Source organism: Piliocolobus tephrosceles, unplaced genomic scaffold (genome assembly GCF_002776525.5).
Source record: "Piliocolobus tephrosceles isolate RC106 unplaced genomic scaffold, ASM277652v3 unscaffolded_20, whole genome shotgun sequence".
Lineage (NCBI taxonomy): Eukaryota > Metazoa > Chordata > Mammalia > Primates > Cercopithecidae > Piliocolobus > Piliocolobus tephrosceles.
In genome coordinates this window covers 2,047,365-2,063,785 of record NW_022302087.1, presented here as the reverse complement: position 1 = coordinate 2,063,785, position 16,421 = coordinate 2,047,365, and the positions used below count along the sequence as shown (strand labels likewise).

Genomic DNA, 16,421 nt, shown 5'->3' with positions numbered 1-16,421 from the left:
TTTTTTTGTATTTTTTAGTAGAGACGGGGTTTCACCATGTTAGCCAGGATGGTCTCGATCTCCTGACCTTGTGATCCGCCCGTCTCGGCCTCCCAAAGTGCTGGGATTACAGGCTTGAGCCACCGCGCCCGGCCGAGGAGCATTCTTTTTAAATTCCCTCACTTTTTTATCCAATTCATATGTGTCTACCTTATTTTGTGATAACGCTGAAGACTCTTAGATGGCCATATGATCCTCTGCTTCTTTTCTACCTTCATAGAGTCTATCCAGTACCAGGCAGACAGTAGTTACTCAACATGTATTTGTTGTATTGAATTAAAACTGATAGTCATACTAGTAAAACTCAGGCACTGGTTCAGCAAATGGATCCAGAGGCAGCAAATGCCTCTAGATCAGCAAATGGAGTTGAAATTATGGTCACCAGAGTTACAGTTTTAAGTCTATTTTGCATTCAATTTCTTTATATTTTGTATTCCAAGTCTTTGACTCCAATATTTTATTTATTTTTAAAATGATAATCCATTTATGGCATATATGGTGGAAAGATTTTTCAGGTTTCTTCTAAAAAGCTCATCATGTCTAAGGGAGCCTCTTCTTTTGGGAGATTTGAGCACATGGATAATGAAAATGAAGTTCTCAGGAAAGGGTCAAGAGGACAGGCCTTTGATGTTCCCAGAATGTCTTGATACCTTCTCTCCATTTCCCAAACATATTCCTAAGTTCCTAAATTATATCAGAAAGAACCCACGACAAGACTTCACCTCCTGAGAGAGTAAATGAAAGCATCATCATTGCTATGGGAACAGAAGGAAAACCTCAACTCTTACCTCACTAAGACTTTCTTCTTCACAGAACGTCTGAGAAAAAAACACACAGGTCATCGTTTCTTCCTTCTTCGTAAAAAGAATAAAGTCTTTTCCAATTCTCATGGACCCGCTATATTAAAAATGAAGAACATCATGTTTTACATCTCATATACTAAAAAGGAAACAGGCAGGCTGTTACCACTGTACTGTAATAGGATGTTCTTTCCAACACTGTTCTGTTGACCCGTCATCAAGAGGATACAATTTTTTTTTTTTTTCAAAGTAAAGCAGAAGAATTTGAACTAAGCCAGCTCCACACTTTTGCTTGTGATTTGGCTGCTGGGGAAAGGGTCCATTCAGGGCTCCAAAGAACAATCATCTGTCTCAGGCAGGAGTCGTACAAGTGAGCCTCATGTCCTCACCTTTCAATGCAGCACACTAAAAAAATGAGCTGCAGACACAGCACCTAGATTAAAATATGCTTTGAGAAACAACAGAACATAGAGATGCAACAAAGCCCTAAAGTCCAGGGTTAGTAGCTTCAGGGATCTCTGACAGAGGATTTATCTTATTATTTGGGAGAATTAACTTAAAATGCTATAAAGATAAAAGTCAGTTATGGGCTGGGCATGGTGACTCATGCCTGTAATCCCAGCATTTTGGGAGGCTGAGACGGGCTGATTACTTGAGGTCAGGAGTTCGAGACCAGCCTGGCCAACATGGTGAAATCCTGTCTCTACAAAAATACAAAAATAAGCTGGGCATGGTGGCTCACGCCTGAGTCCTAGCTGCTCAGTAGGCTGAGGCAGGAGAATCGCTTGAACCAGGGAGGTGGAGGTTGCAGTGAGCCAAGATCATGCTACTGCACTCCAGCCTAGGTGACAGAGTGAGAATCTGCCTCAAAAAAAAAAAGCCAGTTTTGTATATGGAGATTATAACACAAAGTAGGTCCCCTGCCTCAAGTTTATATTCTTTTTAAAGCTTTACATGCCTGCATCATTCTGTGTAAACTGCTTTATAAACAGTGTTCCCAGTATCAATAATATATGTCTTAAGGGAAAAGAAGATTCTCACCTTTTAAGACCATTGCCGTATTGCCCTATGAACTTCAAGGTTGACAGCCGTTTTTTGGATCGTCCAAAGTAAATGATGTCTGAAGCTTCCTCTGTAATTGACAGTGACTTTTAAGGTGGTTAGAAAGACTCTCTGACACTGGCCTGAGGCCCAGTTGTCAGGATCTCACATTCCTCAGAACATCAGGGCAAATCCCTAGCTCCAGAGACAAGGATTTTCATCAGGATCCATCGTCTCTGACAAGGGTCCTAATGGTATTACAGTCAGCCCAAGGTACCATGGGCTCCACATTCACAGACTCAACTAATCTCGGACTGAAAATATTCAGAAAAAAATAAGTTGTATCTGGACTGACCATGTACAGACTTTTTTTTTTTTTTTGGTCATTATTCTCTAAACAATAAAGTTTAACAATTATTTAATAGCATTTACACTGCACTGGGTATTATAAGGAACCTGGAGAAGATTTAAAGTATATAGGAGGATGTATATAGGTTATATGGAAATACCGTGCCATTTTCTTTCCACAGCTTTTGGTATCCTAGAAAGGTCCTGGAATCAATATCCTACAGATACCGAGAAACAACTGTATACTGAAAGAGATGGGACAGACCTAACCATGTGGCCTTAGCTAGAGTTTAAAAATCTGAGCCTTAATTTCCATGTTCTGGAAGAGGGAACTACTTAAATACTTCCATCACAGTGTTGCTGATGAAGATAAATGAAACAAATTAAATGAGATGATGTATTTGTGAAATCCTGAACACAAAACTTGGCACTTGGTGGGTGTTACCAAATTATAAGTGTTGCAATTATTTGTACCACTAGTAATTTCCCCACAAATTTAACCCTTAACCAGGCCCATGTGAGACTAAGAGGGGCAGGATGGCCTCTGGTCTGATACCACCCGGGAAAGAAGGCGAATCATTTCAGACGTTCCAAGTCATTCTCCTGACCTCTCCACGTGTTCTGAAATTCTACACAGTAATCCTTTGGACTTCAGAATATATAAATAGCAACCTCCAGGACCAAGAATGTTCTTCTTGTTGGCCTACCTGAATACATGCTGAAGAATTGTCCTGAGGACCCTGTGTCAGTCTGGGTACAGACATGCTATAGTTCAGAGGCACATGGTATGAGGTGTGTAGAAGCCACCAAACACTCTGCTTCTCTGAAACTAACTGGACCTTCTATGATGTGTTCCTATGAGGGGTTCGGCTTTAGGTGAGGATATCCATAATGACAATATTAGCTAGTTCTTATTGATTGTTTAGTATGTGCTAGGTACTACGTTGTAAACTTACATGCAAAGTTTATTTAAATTCATAACAAAACAAGAAAGGTATTATTATTATGACCTGCATGTCACAGATGAGCAAATGTAAGTCTAAGGAGTTTAAAAAACCTGCCCAAGGTCACAGAGTTGATAGACGGTACAGCTACGATTATAACCCAAAGTTGTAGGTCTTGATACAGACATAGTATAGCTCTGAACCAAATCCCATGTGTTCATTACACACTACATGTACTCACATGCATGGTTAACAGGTTCTGAGCATGGGAATAAACCACTGAACAGGCCAGGCATGGCTCCTGCCTTGGACAACATATATGTTGTGGTAGGAGAAACAGATTGAAAGTAAACTAATAAACAAGATCATTTCTGACTGAGAGTATTAAGTGAAGAAAACAAAACCAGGGTAAAGGGATAGAGAATTAACAGGAATGTGGCCTGCAAACAAAATGATCAGGGAAGCCCACCGCCAGATGGTTAACATGAGATGGATTCAAATGATGAGGGGCCAGCCATGTGCAGGTGGAATGTTCTAAGCGAGGAAGTGGGAAGAACAAGAAAAGGCCAAAGAGATGCATAGAGCCAAATAATGTAAGGCCCTTGGAAGAGATGCTGAGAGTACAAATTGTATTAAGTAATAGAAAACCGCTGAGGGTTTTCAACAGGAAAATAATATGATAAAATGTACATTAAAAGAAAGAAAATCACTCAGGATGCTGTGTGGGGAATGGACTGTAGAGGGGCAAGACTAGAGAATTTTTTAAAAACCCAGAGGCCGGGCGCGGTGGCTCACACCTGTAATCCCAGAACTTTGGGAGGCCAAGGCGGGTGGATCACAAGGTCAGGAAATCGAGACCATCCTGGCGAACACGGTGAAACCCCGTCTCTACTGAAAATACAAAAAAAGTAGCCGGGCGTGGTGGCGGGCGCCTGTAGTCCCAGCTTCTAGGGAGGCTGAGGCAGAAGAATGGCGTTAACCCAGGAGGTGGCGGAGCTTGCACTGAGCGGAGATCACGCCACTGCGCTTCAGCCTGGGCCACAGAGCGAGACTCCGTCTCAAAAAAAAAAAAAAAAACCCCAAAAAGTACTGTAGTCATTTTCTACGGGTCCAGATTGATGTAGCTCCTTTTGAACAAGGGATAGATTCTACTTTTAGTCATCTTCCTTCTCCTTTATTACTACTTGATGCTACTATGTAACTAAAGTGTGAGTTCCTTCTGAAGGTCTAAATATTCATCATTTGTCTGTGTTTCTAACATTTTTTTCATGACCCATATAAAAAGAGTTGCTTCTTTTCATAAGAAATCCCCTTAGAATATATCACATATATTCTGCCATTTATTTTAGGAATTCAAAAGCAGGAACTTAACATTCAGGCTAGAAGTGAAAAATCACTTTTTTCAGCATGGGTTTTTGTTGTTGTTGATGTTGTTGTTGTTGTTGTTACAAACTCTTCCTTCTCCTTTAGTTAAACACTAAAAGACCAAGAATACTTTTAATCAAAATGACCCGGAAAAATCAAAATTATCTGAAGTCAAAACAAAACTGGGTGAAATAGTCTTTCTAAACTTGCTAATAAATACTCTTCAACTATTCAGACCAAGGGGAAACTTCAGAGCCGAAATCACATATTTGCCATTCTCATATTCTCAGCTTCTAACAGAAAATCAATATCTAAGCATATTGACGCATCCTTTCCTCGGTTGTGGAACAGACCACGGCAGTTCCATATTACTTGAACTCTCTCACCATTTTTAAAATCTAGTGGTCAAAAACCCTAGTTTGTGGAACACACCGTGTTTAAAGATTTCAGGAAAACAATTATCTAAAACAGCCCAACGCCCTCAGATGGAATCACATTTCAATTTCACAGCACACAGACACTTTGTGCCCATAATGTGCTAGCTTTGTGCTAACCTTGAACACACAAAGATAAGTCATGAAATATATTGTAGATGTATTCCTTATGATGGGAACATTCATTTGAAGCAACTAAATTTTCCAAAATGTGGAGGAAAAAACAAGGCTAAAAGCAAGGAGAGGTAACCTCTACCTCAAGGGTAAGCAAAATTAAAAATAGCCTAAAGGCACAGGAAATGGCCTGGGGCTCTCCCAAGCAATACCTAAAGGGTGAGCTAAAAACAATCTCCAGTCCACTCAGTGACTATTTGTTTTCCATTCATTCCCAGATGCTTATTTCCTACAATCAGTAACATTTGCCTTTCATTTTTCTGACAATATTTACACACATTTACTTTTTGTCTTGGTTTAGATGGTTACAATAGATTTACTCTGCCAGCCGGGATACTTAAAAAGTTCAACAAAAAGTCTGGGGCTTATTTCTCTTAATAGCTCCATACCTGTTTTTGCATACTAGCTCAATTTATTTTTATGTATTTTGTAGGTTTTCAGACTGTTTCCTTTAACAGCCAGTTAGGTATCTAGATAATTAACTTACCAGGGCTCATGCCACATCCATCATCCAGGAAACACAACATGAAGCCCCCCTGCAGGTTTTCATTATCCACTGTAAGAAAAAAGCAGTTATTACTAATAAATATCGGGCTAATTTGTTAGTCAGAAAGTCATGCTGCTAGAATAATTACTCGTCTTCCTCCAATGCAGCCACAGAGTGACAGAGGTTATGGCACAAAGATGGAGCCCAGAGTGGAGTCCTGGCTACAGCTTCACAAGAAACTGCAGGGGAAAAAACAATCATGCTTTAACATAAAGGCTTTAAATTAACATAAAACATCTACATGTGAAAAAATTATGTATACAGCAGGACATGTTCTGCTCTGGAACTGGACTAGTCCTTTAAATGTCAGGCATTTCCTCTCTGTGGGGAGGGAAAAAGGTAGATGGTGAAGTGACCACAGGATCCTTCGCTCCGACTGACCAACCTTTGTGCCCTTCCACCAAGGCACAATTATAAAATAAATCTAGGCCATTCTTATTAAATCTATCAGGCTCCCTTCTAAGTAGTTAATTCCCATAAGAGCCATTTATGAGTGTTTCTTCATGGGAACAAATACTTACCTCTTGAAGACGCATTTAATCTTTGAAAATGGCTGTTATTTGAAATCAATTTTGATGATTTAAAGATAGCATTAAATTACATAATATAATCTTTGGTTTACAAAAATGTTGGAGGTAGGCTGGGTGTGGCGACTCATGCCTGTAATCCCAGAACTTTGGGAGGCCAAGGCAAGAGGATCACTTGAGGCCGGGGGCTCAAAACCAGCCTGCCTAAGGTAGTAAGACTTTGACTCTAAAATAAATAAATAAAGTTAAAGGTGCGACTAAAACTATTGAGACTAATTTTACTGCCCAGTTTGTAAACTGGCCCTGAAAATAATTTCAGTAGTTGGACATATGAGTTCTAGTACATTTCTCTTTCTTAAATGACAGTATTATAAAGGAATAATTTATGCGTAATAAACTGCACGTTTAAAGTGCACAGTTTGACAAATTTTAACACACACGTGTGTGAAATCATAATCACAATCACAGCAGTGAACATATCCACACCTCAAATGTTTCCTTCTGACCCTTTGTAAACCCTCCCTTAGGACCCTTTCATGTCCCATTCACCTTCACCTTTCCCTCAAGCAATCACTGATATGCTTTCTATCCCCATAGATTTATTTCCAGCACATTTATTAAGTCAACTTCTCTGTTCAAAAGTCACTTAGAGACTGGATGTGGCAGCTCAAGCCTATAATCCCAGCACTTTGGGAGGCCAAGGACAGAGGATGGCCCAGGAGTTCAAGACCAGCCTGGCCAACATAGTGAGACCTTATGGCCACTAAAAATTAAACATAAAAAAAAAAAAAAAAGGCTGGGCACAGCGGCTCATGCCTGTAATCCCAGCACTTTGGGAGGCCGAGGTGGGTGGATCACAAGGTCAAGAGATTGAGACCATCCTGGCCAACATGGTGAAACCCCGTTTCTACTAAAAATACAAAAATTAGCTGGGTATGGTGGCGCGTGCCTGTAGTCCCAGCTACTCTGGAGGCTGAGGCAGGAGAATCACTTGAACCCAGGAGGCGGAGGTTGCAGGGAGCCAAGATTGCACCACTGTACTCCAGCCTGGGTGACAGAGCGAGACTCCATCTCAAAAAAAAATAGCCAGGCATGGTGGCACATGCCTGTAGCCTTGGCTACTTGGGAGGCTGGAACAGGAGGATCACTTGAGCCTATACTTTAAGTTTGCAGTGAGCTTTGATCACGCCACTGCACTCCAGCCTGGGCAACAGAGAGAGACCCTGTCTCAAAAAAAAAGGCCACCTAGAATTAATATTTTAAAAAGTAAGTAAGTTTCAAGAAAGGCCATGAATACGTACTTATAAAACATACTTAATCTTTCTGGGTTTATAATTTCACAGTGATGTGCCCACTTCTAATTCCCCCTTCTCTCTCTAATTTACTTCTTTGTCTGTAAACGTTTAGGATCTGGCCTACCATTTCATTTTCCCAGTTTCTTCTCTCTACCTAGTCCTCTGGTCTGCTTACCTCAACTTCCGTGTTAGGACATTCCTCCTCTTCCCCTTTAAGGTATTTGTTCTGTTTAGTCCTCCCTCTGAGGTTGATATTTCCTCACTGTTCAATGACGGGAATCCAACTCTGTTGAGTTATCTGCATAAGGCAGTAGCTCTCAATCTTGGTTGCACATTGAAATCAACTAGAGATATTCTAATGTAACTGGTCTTGGATAGGGTTCAGAAATTGGTATTTTCTTGTAAAATCTCCCTCAGTTATTGTAATGTTCATCCAGGATTGGGAACCACCTGACTGGAAACCAGGTTCAGCCTCAGGCAGCTCTGCACAGCCGCCACAGTTGATTTGCACTTCTTTGTAAATATTTCTCCTGAAAGGAGCTTGCAGAAAGAAGGGTATTCCTTCAGTAAATGGCTGGGAAAGACCAAAGATTCCTAGCAGACATACATTACAGTACCTCCCTTTTTTGTAAATCCATATTAAGAATTGGAGACAAACAAGTATAGCCTCAAAATTTAATACTCCCCATTATCCACTCTGAAACCTGGCCTTGTTTATTTCAATTCCTTAAAACTGTGAATTTCAGGTATATTTTATCACCTGTTAATTACATATGTCCAAAACAAAACAAACACCTCTTCCCATGTTAGACTTTCTCCTCCTTCTTGTTTCCTGTTCGATAAATGGCATCACCCTGCCCCTAAGCTTCAGTTGTCCAAATCAAAACCTCAGGATCATCTTCATGTTCTCCATCTCCTCACCCCACACATGGGCAACTACCTGGTCCTCTCGATTTCACTGCCTTAATGACTCCCATTTGACCACTTTCTCTATCCCCAGTATACTGTCTGGTTTCAGGAAACCACCATCTCTTTTCTGGATCACAACAGCTGCCTACCTTCTTGCTCTCCCTGCAGACACAGGGTGCAGCCAGTCTTCCATCAGTTGTGTATTTCACTGCTCTCCTGCTTAAAAACCTCTCCATGGCTTCCCACTGCTCTCAGGATAAAATCCAACCACCTAATAAATCTTGTTTGTCCTCCATGACCTGGCCCTCTGGATAACTCTCCAAGCTCATTTCTTGTCTTCCCTTCACCTGCCCATACTGCCACCTTCCACTCCCGCACAAACACTCTCCTTGAACAAATCTTTAACATCTCAAACATTTTTTTCTACATTGTCTCCATATTCCAGTTGCTGCACATAATGCCCTTCCACCCTTTCCATGCTTCACTCGCCAAGTGAATGCCTATTTTCCCTTTCAATTAGTTCATATCAGACTTCTTTTAGGAAGCCTTTCCTAATCCTTCCATGTCATTAGTGCCCATAATTAATGTCCCCTTTATCTCTGTTTTCCCACCTTTGTAGTATATTAAAATACCTGTTCATATATCTATTTGTCTTTTGGACCAATGGTTCCTACACTTTTTTGGAACACAGTACCCTCGGAGATATGAGGAAAGCTATGGGCCCTCTACCCACCAAAGTACAGCTACATACTGCATTTTTCATGGGCTCCACACTAAAATGCCAGTTCCTTAAGAGTGTAAACCCAGCACCTAGCCCAGTGCCTGGCATTTAGTAAGCACTAAGAAAAAGTAGCGAATGCATATCCATGTTTACTGAAACTAATACACACAAACGTATAAAACACCACAGTGAAACATATTTCATTTGAATTGTATAGCCTTCAAATTAATTACTTGACAGAAATTTAAGATTGACAAGAATTCAAGACTACAGTAGATAATTTGAAAACTAGTCCAATCTTAGATTAACTTTGTATCCCCAGAATAATTCTATGTATTGATGCATAAGCATTGTCCCCGCCTTTTTTATCCATTTTTTTTAAGAAGATCAGTTTCCTACGTTGATAGCCATATGATGGCTTGCCTCAATAAAAAATGAATAGGTAAACCAATAAAAACACGAATAGGTAATTTTAAGCCAAACTGAACTGTAAGTTCAGTTTCTTGCCAAATATACATAAACACAAAAAAGAAGTAAGTGCCAGCCAGGCGTGGTGGCTCACGAGTTTGAGACCAGCCTGGCCAACATGATGAAACCCCATCTCTACTAAAAATACACAAATTGGCCGGGTGTGGGCCTGTAATCCCAGCTACTCGAAAGGCTAAGGCAGGAGAATTGCTTGAACCTGGGAAGCGGAGGTTGCAATGAGCCGAGCCAAGATGGTGCCACTGCACCATCTAATGTAACTGGTCTTGGATAGGGTTCTTTATTAGTTTTAAAGTGTGCCCCAGTCTGGGCAACAGAGTGAGACTCCATCTCAAAAAAAAAAAAAAAAAGAAAAGAAAAAAGAAGTTCCACTTTAATCTCAACTTGGTCAAGATCTTATTTTGTTTGTTTATGATGATGCTGAGTACTTAGAGAAAGTGGGGTGAAATAAACGCTCTCATTCCCTGCTGGTCTCCAGTCACAAACTCCAAAGAATATAATGCATGGATTCTGATTACATTTGTTGTGTTTTGTGACTATGGATAAGTCTTCTCAACCCTCCATCAATTGTGTGCGTGCTCTGAAGGAAATGCAGCTTACATCTGTTTCTCCTCCTCCATTGCTAGTACTACTGCCCTATCATAATTCTCATGAAATCTTGCCTAGGTAATTCCCATAGCCATATCTCCCTGCTATCCTTACTTTCATACTTCTTCAGACTCTCTTGTAAGGTATTTCTGGAATGAGTATTCTTCTCTGGAAAAAGAAAAAAGCACATGTCTACTTAGAAAACTGACACTGCTCAAAGTTCTTCAGTGGTCCACTGACTGCAGAAAAAACCTTAGTATGGTATTGAAGATGCTCATTCATTTGGTTCTGACACTTAGTGCGAGTCAACCGAGCCTCAGCATTATTCCCTGAGTGCTTCTTCACCAGGTTATGTGTGTGGCTCCCTCCCTCACATCATTCAGGTCTTTGCTGGTACCGTTAGCTATTTAAAGAAACCTTCTTAGACCACCCCGTGGAAAACTGTATACCCCTTCAATGGCTCTCTGTTTTCTTATCCTGCTTTATGTTTTTCCCTTTTAGCACTTATCATTGCCTGGTACATTACCTATTTGTTCATTTCTGTGCTGTCTATCTCTCCCCATTAGGATATATGTTCCAGGGGAACACAGACCTCAACATTTTGCTCAGTGCACTATACCCAGCACCTAGAATAGTAGACAATAAATTATTACTGAAAAAATTAATGAATCTGTGAACTAGCCTACATCCATTTGTTTTCTCATAATTATTATCTAGATAGGAATATTCTTTTCTTCCTGGAGTATCTGACAAAAATCACATCCATATTTCAAGCTCTAGCCCCTTAATAAGAGGCATAACTTCTTCTTTCTGTGTGTTCCCACCATACTTTGAGTCTCTCCTAGGCAAGAGTGTTCATCCTAGTTTACTCTATATAATTGGATATGGAAGGGAAGATGACTTTTTCTCACTAGAAAGGCCCTATTCTGTGCCTTCACTCACTTTTTCCCTGTGGAGGTGAGCTCACTCACTTACTGGTCACTTAAGGAAGAATAAACTGGGAGGCTCAGTTCCCAACCTGCATTTTCCTCCTGGGAGAAAGCTGCCTGCAGACAGCATGAGTCCTGACCCCTTGTCCCAGGGCAGACAAGTTTCAGAGGAAGCCCAACTCCACCGGGCGGGTGAGTCTGCGTCATCCCGGGGTTTGATCTGCAAGTCCATTTGCTCTCTCACATTAAGCTACATACTCCAGCCTAACATTTATCAGTAATAAAGGCTGACTCTTTTTTTATTTCTCAAGTTTTTAGGACCTGGAGAGGAGAAGGAGATGAAGAGGGTCATTTATTGTTTCCTCAGTTATCTCAAGAGGTCCACGTCTATCGTCCTCAGGCAGCATAAGCACTCCTCTGGCTCAGAACACTCAGTTAACTGAGGTGCTTTTTAAAGAGAGATATGGATTTAGATCAGGGAGCATATCCTCTCACCCGTGACCAGTAGCCAATATTGCAGAACAGCTGACAGAAAAGTGGTAGGGATGCAGCGTGACTACCTGGGCATTTCTCTAGGTAGTGTTAACTACACAGCTGGATCACAGAACCTAACTTCATTAGCATCATAGTCTAATGAGATAACTGATGAGTGCAAAAATACTTGATGACTACGAATAAAGTCAGCAAAGAAAACAGATTTTCTAGCCCTCATACCACACATTCACGTACACACTTTAAAACTAATAAGTTGGGAATGATGTATGCTTAATTATGAATAACCATTAACTTAGTATGCTTTTTAAAAATAAAACTGTTTCTCATGGCAGGCAAATTGAGTGTTCCAAATCACTCTGATACATTCACAAAACTCTGGAAGACCTACTTTTGTAAATGGGTCCTTTAGCACACAATTTGATTCTCAGAGCATACTTTCCTCACCCTGGCTCCCCACAGGGTCACTGTACCCACAAAGCACTTAGATTACATTAAAATGCTATAGAATGTGGTTTTATTTCATGAAATAAAATACAAGCAAATAACTACAGGCTTTCCATCAGAAGAATATAAAAGAAAAAAGCAAATCTGCTCACCTGAAAAGACATCAAGCCTTTCAGCCCCTGCATCCCTGGAAACAATATAAAAATTTTATTGCTTCAATATGAAATGAATTGCTTACATAAGGTATAACCTATTGTCAGATATCAAACAATACAAAAATCCACTTAAACTGCTTCAAAATCAATTTCTAAAATGTTTCACTGTGCTATTATATCATAAGACCTATGATTAGTCATAATTTGAGAATATGAAAAAGACTGCAATTCAGAAATGTGAAAGAAGAGATGGAATTTGGTGGGAATTACACAAAAAAACTAACAAAATGGATACAATTTTTTTCAAAAAACAACAAAAAAAGCTGGCTGGCAAATAATCCAGAAGTCATGGAATGTTTTTCATATTTTCGTTCCAAAAAAAAGAAAAATCAAATTACTAGGCGATAGTGTATTATAAGAAGACATTTAAAGAACATACATGGAAGGACAGAAATCAAAATGCTAATAGGAGTTTTCTCTATGTTAGAGATTGGAAAACTACAGCCACGGACCAAAATGGCCCAACAACTGCTTGTAAATAAAGTGTTATTGGAACACAATCATGCCCATTCGTTACATAGTATCTAAGGTTGCCTTAGCACTACAACGGCCAAGTTGAGTAGTTTCAAAGGAGACCCCATATCCCACAGAGGTGAAAATATTGACCATCTGGTCTTTTACAGAAAAGGATGCTGACCCCTCTTCTAGGTGATGAGAGTACTGATGAAGATTGTTTAAAAAAAAAAAAAAAAAAAACTCCATTTTCTAAAATTCACAGATATTATTTTTGTATTTTTTTACAATTATTTTTAAAAGTAAAATTTTTAATACGAAAGGAGAAAGGGCCAGAAGACTCTGGTTTCAATATCGGGGATGTGACAGAAAGGAAGAAGGCACAGGCAAGGAAGACTTAGCTGATGAGTAAGAAGGTAAGTTAAGGCAGGGAGGAGTCTAAAAGGAAGCTCAGTGCAACAACAGCAACTACGTAACTCTGGTGGGGAAACCTGAGCGTCTCTCAAAAGTTCCATCAGTTCTAAACCCAAAACTACCCCAAACAAATCTGAGTAGGTACACTGTACGCGCTCCACAGGCCTAGAAGTTAGTCCCATATAGCTCCTTCCTCTAGCCAATTGCTGCTTCTCAGTCCTCCCTATATAGACACTCTGGAGTCACCACTGCCATTTCTTGAGCACCTCCCATGTATCAAGTAAGCACTGAATGACGTATTTTTGAAAATTCTCTTCCAATCCTTACCATAGTTCCGTAACACATAGGTATCAATATCTCCATTATATAATCATGCATTACACAAAGTACCATGTACACAATAAATGCTTAATAAATGCCAAGGTACTGAAATGGAAGTTTTCAAAGAGACGTTTTTTTATGCAGCACTTCCACTAGCATCTAAGCAGTGGTGGAAAACTCAAATGTCTATGAAGAAAGAGGGGCTGAAGGGTTGAGGTTGTCCACGGGGGAAAACTGTAGGCAAAGCTGAAGGCACAGGCTGGTCCCATGAGAGCACCTACTACTCACCTCCAGCCCCTGATCCCGTGGAGGAATGTGGCCTTGAGATTGCTACCCCTCCTAATCTTTCAAGGAAGGCGGAGGGCCCAAAGTTTTTATTTGGTATCTCCAATATCTTAAACCTTATAAATAATTCCTTTTTTCTCCCTTCCTTTTCTTTATAAACACTGTGCAAACTTTCACTATGAGCCAAACACACATAAGACAGGCTGGACCTGGTCAAGGGGCTGCCAGCTTACAAATGCTGCTCTAAGAATCGGTTGATGGTTCCCAATCACCCTCTACTACATAAACCGTTTCCATTGTTCTACTTCTTCTACATTCTGATTTTACTTGTTCTCCTTTGTTGAATGACTGAAATAAACAACTTCAAAGGAGAAAAGACAGTTGGAAAAATCGACAAATGTGTTCTTTCAGACTTTCTGATGTCAAGTTGCTGAAAGTGGGCCATTCAGTAGGAGGCAGGACCGATGACAAAGGAAGAGCCTTGCTTCCAAGCTTTGAGCAGAAGAAACAGTAGCAACCCTAAGCTCCTTTAGGGAAACTAACCAGAAGTGTTCATCTATCTTGGCTTCATCCTTATTAGCTCTTTCCAAGCTGAGCTCATGGTTCTGAACAACAGACTTTATTCTTTTTCTCCGCTTCCCTCCCTTTTTATGATTCCATTAGCTCAACAGACAGAGTTTCCTAAAAGGAGGAGATGACGACTTTCCACTTAGTGCAGCGCAGGAATTTCTGGATGGCTGGTTAATTGACTACACTTTGTGGTCACACTCTCAGAAGGGTCATCTCCCATCTAAGGCAAAAAACGGGGAACAAATACAAAAAAGCCAAAATATTGTTATTAACCAATGGCAGGGAATTTAGGCTCCTACTGAGAACCTTGATCTAACAACTGCATATTACCTCCTGGATGGACTTTGCTTTCTAAGGAAAAATCTTCTGTTATAGGGAATACCAATATAAAACATGTCAAATGCTTTATTCAATTTAACAACAACAACAACAAAAATTATCCCCTCACAAGCTCCCACAAATACACTACTGAGTAGAACTTAAGTTGTCTAACGGGTTCCTTAATCATTAATACCTTTATTGGAGACAGTAAAATGTGGTAGTGAGGTTCTGCAGCCAGACAGCCAACATTTGAATGCCAGCTCTGCCAAATATGAATTATATGACTTTGAATAAATCATCTAATCTCTCTATGCATCAATTTCCACATATGTAGAACTAGGATATTAATTCCCATCTCAGAGTGTAGATGTAAGGATGCATGACATAATGCTCATATATAAAGGTTTATGTATGTCTGATACATAGTAAGAGATCAACAAGTTAGCTATTTTCTTAACTATACAATTTGCTTCAATGCAGACTTCAACAAATGCCCAAATCTATGTGTAAATTCTCAAGACAAGTATACACTGACATATAATTCAAAAATATCTAAATGAATATGTACTATTAAATGGTTATTGACATAAAAACAGACTTCAAGTTTGATCACAAATAAAAATTAAATAAAGGTGAATAATTCTTTCTCTCAACTAACCTTTTCCCTAGAATACCTTGATTTTGTAGGAAATCAAGTCACAAAACATTCTAGATGGGAAAACATGACATGATCTTTTTATCTTTCCATGTAACTAGACAAGAGTTTGGTCATGAAATTCCCTCAATAAGTGTTGTTCACAGATGAACCCTACCTTGCATTGTCCAGCAATTCAGCCAGTGCTCCAAAAAGGAAACTGTGAGTGGTGCTGATGAAGAAATAAAGAGAAAACAAAAAGTTAAACCAGGTGTGTAATCAATGTAAAAGCTTTAAGATACTTGTAGACAAACGTTCTCCAGTTCCAGACATCTAATGAATTAAGAAGTTACTCTAGAAACAACTCTCTCAGCACGGTCAAGATTTGGAACTAGATACCCTCCGTTATGAAGCCAGGGTTAAAAACACTTTTGCCAAAATATCCTGTCCACTTCTAATAAAATAAAAACTTAAGGGCCTCAGTATCTATCACTGACATAAACTTTGACCTTTTAATATTACTTTATAAGCATGTTTTTTCAAGTGAGTTTTTTTCCCCCAGAAGATTTTTCATTAAAATTGTATTATTTAAAGACAAAATATTTCTGAAGAATACTGATCAAAATCCTTGCCTACTAAAAGGCCATAAGGCTCCATCTGCAGGCAAAGGAACTGGCAGGAAGCCCTTGCGTGCCTCACCAATCTGTATTTTTCTGGGGAATCTTTCTGCCGAAGCCTGCTCCTTAAATAACCTCAAAAATGGCCTCAGGTCACTCTCTCCTGTACCCTCCAATGCCAAGTCCTCGGTAACAGAATGCTCCAGACAGCCTTCAGTATTTACAACATTTTGGAGGTTCATAGTTATCTGAGGGTGGAATCACACTAGCTTAAGGCTCCCAAGCTTGCTTCTAATTTCCTGATGCGGATATTTCAATCAGCAATCTTATCACAGCATTAAGGGAATATTCAGTATGCAATTTTCTTTCTATATTTAGTAAACAGGTAACAGAAGCAAGAGAGCCTCATTTATCAAAAACACATCTGCTCTTGTATACAAGAGAAAGCATCATCTGCAATGTCTCGGAGTCTCCAAACACCTCAGGACACAGGACAACACTTTAG

General features: G+C 39.8%; 1 protein-coding gene across 2 annotated transcripts in view; it reads right to left on the bottom strand.

Annotated features, from left to right (window-relative positions):
• MORC1 (MORC family CW-type zinc finger 1) overlaps window positions 1-16,421 on the bottom strand; it is a 175,596-nt gene that overhangs the window by 156,355 nt on the left and 2,820 nt on the right. For both annotated transcript variants that reach the window (XM_023210742.2, XM_023210752.1), the window contains exons 2-6: window positions 15,478-15,531; window positions 12,239-12,273; window positions 5,633-5,701; window positions 1,881-1,971; window positions 828-936 (exon numbers count right to left, since the gene is read on the bottom strand). In XM_023210742.2, coding sequence (XP_023066510.1) covers window positions 828-936; window positions 1,881-1,971; window positions 5,633-5,701; window positions 12,239-12,273; window positions 15,478-15,531 — 358 coding nt within the window. The remainder of the gene's footprint in view (window positions 1-827; window positions 937-1,880; window positions 1,972-5,632; window positions 5,702-12,238; window positions 12,274-15,477; window positions 15,532-16,421) is intronic.